At 39.2% G+C, this 8,367-nt stretch overlaps 1 protein-coding gene across 2 annotated transcripts; it reads right to left on the reverse strand.

The window, feature by feature from the left end:
• Positions 1-106: 106 nt before the first annotated feature.
• Positions 107-8,322, reverse strand: EXTL2 (exostosin like glycosyltransferase 2). Of its 2 annotated transcripts, XR_007906820.1 has the most exons (6): positions 7,952-8,322; positions 6,300-6,371; positions 4,776-5,203; positions 4,140-4,240; positions 3,345-3,415; positions 2,712-2,733 (listed from the first exon to the last, which is right to left on the reverse strand). XR_007906820.1 is itself a non-coding variant. In XM_051800657.1 (5 exons), the coding sequence occupies exons 2-5, from the start codon at positions 6,302-6,304 to the stop codon at positions 2,242-2,244; spliced, it is 996 nt and encodes a 331-aa protein (XP_051656617.1). In that variant the 5' UTR covers positions 6,305-6,371; positions 7,952-8,322; the 3' UTR covers positions 107-2,241. The 2 variants fall into 2 exon arrangements, 1 of the variants encoding a protein (XP_051656617.1); XM_051800657.1 differs by lacking the exon at positions 4,140-4,240 and having other exon boundaries at positions 107-2,733.
• Positions 8,323-8,367: the final 45 nt, after the last annotated feature.

Raw genomic sequence — 8,367 nt, forward strand, 5'->3', positions numbered from 1 at the left:
AAAAAAAGAAATCTTGGTGCTGCTCATCTGTATGCAAACTGTGAGCTTACTTTAGACATCTTAACACTGAAAATTTTGGTAAATAATCTGAAAATCATCACAAATCTGCTTTCTGTATTTTATTTGACAATGGTACAAATTAAATTTAACAATATCATTAAAAGCTTGTTCTATTAATTTTTTCACTGATACAGAAGAACAAAAAAAACCCAGAACAAATCAAAACAACTCCTTCCATCCAACACAGAGCCCAATACTAAGATTTGGCTGAGCTGACAGTTTGTTTCACATTTTAAAAATAAGATAAACAACAACTGTGAGTCTTCACAATTCTAGCTGATACTGCACAGAACAGAAATTACGGAAGACCAGTAAGTAAATGAAATACAGTAAACTACAACTGGGAAAGTTGCATTTCTGGAAAGATGATAGACCTGTTTGTATACTGCTAAGCACTACAACACAATAATTAAAAACTACTTTTCACTAGTACAACAAAATTAAGCAGACTTTACAATGCCATGTTAAGATTTTGCCCTTTAAGTCTTACAAAAGTACTAGGAAGACTTCACTGAACAGAAATCAAATCCTTTAGCACTGATAGAACACGGCAAAAGAATCCTGTGTTCCCCCGAAGACTCACACCCTGCTGTAAAAAACTTGTCACATTCTTCAATCACTTTTTGTTCAGCTAATGTATTACAAAAAATGATAAAATTATACATTTTTTGTGCAGATGCTATTTGTTTACCAGGTATTAGCTGTTAATGGTTGCCCACAGATATCCTTGAACTTATACTAAGAATCAATTAAAAGCTGATGCAGATGAAACTAAATCTGCTTTGGATACCAAATCTGATTCTATGGTCCAGGAAAATCAGTGTCTTTTGTTCTTTCTTCCATACCATAAAAAAAAAACAAACCACAAACAAAAAAACCCAACAAAAAACCCCAACCCTTCTGCAAATGCAATGGAAAAGGTTTGTCCTGTCTATGTTAACACAAGGTTTCCAGAACTACAGAGCCCCAGTTTAACAAAAGCTATTGACAGCAGCTCTGTTTCTTGCTACAAATGAAGCCAGGGAATTCAGAGATAACAGTCCATCCCTGTTAAATATTACTGTAGTGTAAAATACTTTTTTTTCCTAATGCTTTACCCATTCATTGCACATTTTAATTCTGTTGTCATAGTCACCAAAACCAGAGAAGGAACTAGAAAGTAAATACGCATTTGAAAGAGTAGTTAAAAAAAACAACAGATCTGTACAATTACAAAATGTACACTGTAATAAATGCAGAACAGCTTGCTCTCACTAGGAATTGTAAATAAGACATTTTTAACAAGTGAGGATTTTCCTGGGCACATTTTTGTATCAATGTAAATGCAAAATATCAAAATAAAACTATGTACTAAAGAGAGTATTAATAAATAACATCCCATCCATTTCTTTTGACTGCTTATGTAAGTGTCATATTTCATGTATTCATGTTTCTTACATTTCCAACTGCTAGGATTTACCTTTCAGCTGCTTGCAGTGTTTCAGCAACTCTAGGCAAATCAATAATAGGAAAAAAAGCCACATCACAGATCATTTTCCACTATCTCAGCAGGAATAGATATGGTAGGCAATGGTTTTAGGGCTATCTGAGATTAAGGTGAGGTACTCTTCTTGCTTTCATAGCAGCTTCAGAACATCTCAGGACACCGAACAGCTTATATACAAACTTCAAAGGGGTTTTGTACAGGAGTGTAGAAGCCTGGCCAGCAGTTCACTGTAGCTCTTTTACAGTTTCACTGGGAACAGAAGGAGGTGAGGAGAGGGAAGGCAAGGAAGCATCTCAACATATAACTGTCAAAAATATGCCTAGGTCTCATTAGACTAGATACGTTTATTCAAGAAAAAAAAATCAAAATGTAAGATCTGAAGGGTGGGAGTGCATTTTTGACTGCATGTTTCTAAAGAATTGGCCTAAGTATAGTAGCTTTTCAGATTTTAAGGAAAGAGGATGATTTTATCACAGCTAAACATTGTTATATATTAAGTTTTTAGAAAACTTACCTTGGTGAATTAGTTAGAAAGGAAAAAAAAAACCACATAAAAAGCCCAAAAGCCCAATGGAGAAAAATCAGAGGCTACACAGAGGGATGGCCAAGATGCAGTAATTACACCATATTCTCTCCTTGAACTCAGTGGAGTTTACTGAGTACAGTTTAACATTTAACACCTTAAATTCATTGGCTTACATTTTATTTTTGTGATTTGCATAATTAGGAAAACCAAACTGAGAAATCATGATATTAGAATATTTTAAGGGCATGCCATCATAAATATTAACCAGTTTATTTACACAGTAGGATCTCTGTAACAAATGCTCTGCTCGGTGCCACATTCCCGAATAGCCACTGTTAGTGTCTTTTTCTAAATTTCTTATATCAACAGGCTTCACAAACACTCCTGAAGGCTTTCCAGTATGCTTGGCTACCAGAAAATTCATGGCAATATCATCACAATTTTGAGTTTCATCTATTAAGGCATAAACTGCTTCTGGCTGTCGTTGAAAGTCTTCTAAATATCCACTGTGAAAAAATGCTGCACCAATAAGAACCATAGAATACTGATCTCCATTTCCAAATCCAGGGTTCTGCAATTCAAAGCTACCATAACTGTATACGCCTGAAGGAGTAGAAATGTGCTTTCTAGGAACAAATCCCACTATATGCTCTGGAAATTGCTGAAAGAAAAAAGAAATTTAAAAGAAATCAAAGTGAACCCCTCACTGTGAGATGTGTGTTAAGTACATTCATAAGAGAGATTTATGCATTTTTTAAATGAGAGGAGCACAAGATTATTGCCAGGAAATAATTAAATTGTTGACATATGGTCCTTTGATCTGCATAAATGTTGCAATTAAATACAGTTTCACAAAACTGACACAGTATGCCTCATTCCACATCATGCAGTGCCAAGAAACATCTTTCCACAAATTGCAGCTGTGTATTTGGCACTGAAAATAACTTTACAGACATTTTATCTTGTTTTGCAAAGCGTAACACTTTTGTTTAACAAACTACTATACTACAATAAATGTAAATAAATTCAGCAGTTAGCACCTTCATGTTTTCGTAAGGAAGAGTTACAATTTTAAAGTTATAGATTACAGGTACAGCTACTACAGAAGATTATTTTTGTAATTTATACTATTCAATACTTCAGTCCTTCCAAAATCTAACTTTATAGTTAGAGAACCAATGGTCAAACATTATGATACAGTATTACTCCAAATAAACCCATTAATCTCAATTGTAAGTCACAAATACTGCCGGCCAAGATGCAAAATATTACCTGCCAAACAGAAAAGGCAAAAGCAAGGTCATGAGCACTGACTAGAGTGTCATCATCCATCATTAAAACAGCTGAAGGGAGGAAAAAAAAAGAAAAACTTTTAATTTATCAAAAGATTAAATACACGAGCACAGTACGCAGCACAGTATTTGACAAATTAAATGTGAAATTTCTATAACCATTAAGCTGAATTACAACTCCCTGAAAGTAGATTGAGAAAACACAACTATATTTCAAAGCTAAAGCAAGGTTGCAGCTTTGTGGTAGCTGGAAGCAAACCTAAGTTTTAGATTATTTGCCAGGCTGGAACAAAACCCAGCAACTTTTGATCATTTGTAGTAGAGCTGGAGAGGTATGTGTTGGAAAACTTGGGAGTGTTTGGCAAAGCAGCTTAAAATTCTACTATCTTGTGTGAAGATACAACTAAAATAGAGTTAGATACCTTTCTTTAGCATGTGAGCCTTATAAAGGATTCTTAGAGTAAAATTTTACTCATCTCACTACTTGAAAGTTCTAAGTAAGCAATTAAATAAATTGCACAGGCAACATTCAATATGATTAACTATAGAAGGAAGACTCTTTGCCTTGAATTTTAGACAAAAGACTATCAGGAAGTGGAAAAGGAAGGATATTCTTGGAACTCCAGATGCATTAAAGCTTTTTAAATTTACAGTAGGCACAAATCCTATTACAGTAAATAAAACACTTGGGAAGTTGAAGTTTCTAATGTCTTCCTAGAAATTGTGGGTTTGGAGTAGCAAGGCATGTTAGGAAGGGGGCAGTAAATAGAATTACCTTTACTAATCATGAGTAAGGTCAGGTCTGTAATGCAACATATGGGGGTTTTTTCCACTTGAAACAAACAGGACTTATTGTTGTACACCTCCTGGAAAGAGCTTAGGAAGAATATTTAGATGAATAGCCAAAAGACTGGGGAAAATACTCTTAAAAGGGATGCATAATTTGAGATAAAAAGCCAGACAGGTAGGGAGGGAGGTTTCTCAGAAGAGCAGAACATGCTTGAGAACTCAGTCTTAAAGGAATGGATTAAATCAAGTCTTTACCAGATGACTTAAGTCCAGATTAGTGCACACACTCAACAAATACATGCATTATGAATTTCAGTTTATGCTACAAAAGGAAGAGAGGCTGAACTATCTATGTCTGCCTGACAAAGGAAATGGGGAACAGTTGCAAAAGCCCATGAAATACTTTGACATCCCTCTTCTTTTTCCTTACTCTTCACTGACAGCCTGTTGGTGGTGTGCATCTGACATCAGAACATCGGTTTCCTCTATACTACCCACATTCTAAGTGACCCAGCACATCCATGGATTTATTACATAGTATAACTCAAACCATCTCTCTTTTAGCATTCAGATTTTAAGCATGAAAATAATATGAGTAGTAGCGATATGAACTGCTGATTACCTTTTGTTTCCAGCTCAGGGAAATTCTGCAGCCTGTTTCTCATGCGATTTACACTTTGAACTTTAAAGACAACAGGGACAGGATGAGGCCCCAAGGAATTCCACATCTCCTCTGGTGTCTTCTCACCAATGTTGTTCCACACAACAATTACTTTATGTAGGTTGGGGATGGCTTGATAATGATTTAAGAGCTTTAGCAGTAAGTCAGTTCTATTATATGTCTGCATAATAAGAGTAAATGAATCCAAGGCAGACTGACTCAGGGGTTTTGGTTCCCTTCTCAAATTGGGCAATTTGTCATCTTTGATGTTGGGAAGCAAAGCTGTTAAAGCACCTGCCACAAGAAGTAAGACGATGATCACCACAGAGGTGAAGCGGAGTAGGCGGATTCCCATAACTCTTCCTGGAAGCTTACAGAAGTGAAAATACCTTCAAAACAAGTAACAAGAAAGGAAAAGTCATTAAATCCATGTTAATGAGCAGAACGCCCACAATATTAAGCAAATTTTGGTTCAAGTAAATAAATAAGGAGGATTTTAGGATTTTGGCCAATTACTGTCAAGACAGATACTTCTGGTACTCTGTTTCTATGTTTACTTGCTTTTCACATTTTTGTTAACTTTGAATTTCATTTTTTTGTGAAAATTAATCCAGAATAATTCTTCAGATTGTTCATTGTTTCTTATTTTCTCAGTACTGTGTTTTTGACTGAACATAGATATATTTCATCAAACCTATCCAGCTGAAATTAGAAAGCAAATTTGTACTGATTCAGTATTTTCAGCACTGCAGGAGCTCTACTTTTGCAGGGAAGCAAAAGGGAGAGAAGATGCTTCCTCAAGAGCTCCTCATACAGCTTCCCCTCAAGGCCCTTCACCATCTTTGTAGGTCTCCTTTGGATGCTCTCTAACACTTTATATCCTTCTTTTATTGTATTCTTACATTAATTCTTATATTCATATATAGCTGCACGGGACCACCTGGAGGTGAGGCCGCCCCAGTGCAGAGCAGAGATGGACAATCCCCTCCCTCAATCGTCTGGCCATGCTTTGCCTGATGCCCCCCAGGACAGGGTTGGCCCTCCTGGCTGCCAGGGCACTGCTGACTCATGTTCAACTTGCCAGCGACCAGGACCCCCAGGTCCCTTTCCATGGCACTGCTTTCCAGCCTCTGATTCCCCAGTCTTATATCCAGGGTTGCCCTGTCCCAGCTGCAGAATCCAGCACTTGTATTTGTTAAACTTCATACAGTTTCCTTTTCTCCTCCTTCACTTGTAAGATTAGTATGAATTGAATGCAAGATGAATGCTCTAAGCTTGCTACTAAGTAGTTACTCATCTATACATATTACTCATGTTAGCAATTTCTAGGTTTTCAGCAGGGAATTCTGATCAAATTCAGTGATCCAGGACGGCTAAACAATTACAATTTGAGAGTGTTTTTTAATCCTCCTTTTCCAAAGTGCAAATACCATGCTTGAAAACGTGAATGTAAATTATTTTAATCTAAAAAGCCTCGCGACTCACCTCATTGTTGCCAAGTAGGATCGTTTTTTTCCCCCCTTCTTTTTATAGGGCAGTTGTTTGTGATCTTTAAATCTGTTGGAAATTAAAGGGACTCTATAATTGAAGATCAACAATTATCTACATGCTACCCAGCATTCTTTTACAAATAAAAGTTCCTCTCTATTATTGACTGATATACGCATTCATGGCAATTATCCCATCCTTTTTCCTATTGCTCAGTTGAATTGTCTCTGCCTGTCAATGAACACTCCAGAAAGAAGTTATCACACCAGATGGTCAAAAAGAAAAGAACAGCATGTTTCTCTACTCGCAAAATTATCGCCTTGTACCAGTGCAATGTCTGTGTGTTCCATCCTTAAGTTCAACTACAGAGATATAAGGACTTCTCCAGAACCTCACCAGCTGTTGCTTTGTTCACCAGGCACCACTAAAATATATATTTGGCTACCACAGTCAGGCAAGTGCTCCCAATGAAGTTATTTTATTTTATGGCTCATCCCCTTCATGTTCTCCTTCCACTGAGTTAACGAGTTACATCAGGGGTTTAAGACACAGAATTTTGTTCTTCCCATCTGGTTTGGCAGCTTGGAAAATATAAGTGTAAGCACATAAAGGAAGGATGTACAAGATCCTTCCTTTTGCAGGACAGCAGAAGAAACTTGTGTCTGTTAAGGCTCTTTGATTGTGGGAGGGATTTTGTTCCTTTAAAACTAGAAAGAGTCTTTAATTTTGATTTAGGAAAAGCACTGTGAAAGCTCAGAGAACAAGAATTTGCTGAATTTGTTGAATAATTGAACCAATGTGAAATTTCATAGGAGAAATTTGTTTGAGCTATATAAACTTGCTTCTTAAAAATACAGATTTGCCAATTTGTGTGTATAACAATCAGAAAATGTCCACGTATACAGGTCTTCCCAAATCTGAGTTCCAATTTTACCACTATTTTGTGAGGAGAGGTCACTGAAACTATTTCCAGAATAATCACTTGTTTTGGTTGCCTAATTTTATAGGTTTAAACAATCACATCTGATTTCTAAAAATTATTAGCAGGTGTGACTACTCAGCATTTATGAGGTCCACTGTATCCTCATCGTATGTGCTTTTGAAAACCTTAGATCCTCTTTCCCCAGTTTGCAACCTAGTTGCAACAATACTTACCACTACTACTGTAACGATAAATTAAAATTTAAAAGCATACAATATTGTTTGCTGTTTATGAGGCTTCCTTGCTTATAACACATTCTAGTGTTTACAACGTGTAGTGACAAGCAAGGATTATATTATTATACAGTCCCTAATTAAAATAAGCGCCTATTTAGATTTTTTAGAATTAGCATCACGGCACTTTCTGATGTGCCGTGAAAGCGCAGATCGGTTTTGCCAGTTAAATTATGAAACTGCAATGCAGGACTGACCTCTTCTAAGAAACCGTACAGTACTCCCTGTACACAACACAAAATAAAAATGACGAAAATAAAACCCCGCTGTCAAAACCCAGTGTCTTAATCCTCGTTCCGAGGAAAAGATTTCTCGAGCGGGTGCCCCTCCTTTGGCGGGCAGCACCCCGTTAGCAGCACCCCGCAGCACTTCGGTGCGGCCCGGCAGCACCGCAGCATCAGCATCTCCCGCCCCGCGCCCGCGGCTTCGCTCACGTTGCGCTTCCTCCGGCCGGGCGGTGCTCCCGAGGCGGCACCGGCAGGGCAGGGCAGGGCAGGGCAGGGCGGAGGATCAGAGGTGCCGGCCCGGCCCCACCGCCCGCACAAGCCCCTCCGGTGACTCAGGGGCGGCCCCGCGGCAGCGCCGCTTCCTGCGGGGCGTCCCCGCGCTTCCTCCCGGCAGGCTCCGCGCCGCACGGCGGGTCCCCGAGCCCCGCCGGTCACACGCGGGGCGCGCCGCGCCCCCGCCCCGCGCCGAGCGCCGCCGCGACAGCTGCGCCGGGAGCGCCCGGCATCGCCAGCGGAACGCGCGCGAGCGGCAGGCACGGCGCGGGGCGGACCAGGGCTCCCGCCCCGGGCGCGCTGAGTGTCCCCAGCGGGCAGCGCGCCCTGCCCCGCGTTCTCCCCCGCAG

The sequence above is a fragment of the Manacus candei genome, unplaced genomic scaffold (assembly GCF_025592945.1).
Source record: "Manacus candei isolate 608988 ecotype Guabito, Panama unplaced genomic scaffold, ASM2559294v1 h1tg000005l, whole genome shotgun sequence".
Classification (NCBI taxonomy): Eukaryota; Metazoa; Chordata; class Aves; order Passeriformes; family Pipridae; genus Manacus; species Manacus candei.

Coding starts and splice junctions, on each gene's coding strand:
- EXTL2 (XM_051800657.1), bottom strand. Junction 3,416..4,775: donor CCCTGAGCTGGAAACAAAAG/GTAATCAGCAGT, acceptor TCCTCCCTTCAG/CTGTTTTAATGATGGATGAT. Junction 2,734..3,344: donor TTGCCTTTTCTGTTTGGCAG/GTAATATTTTGC, acceptor TTTTTCTTTCAG/CAATTTCCAGAGCATATAGT.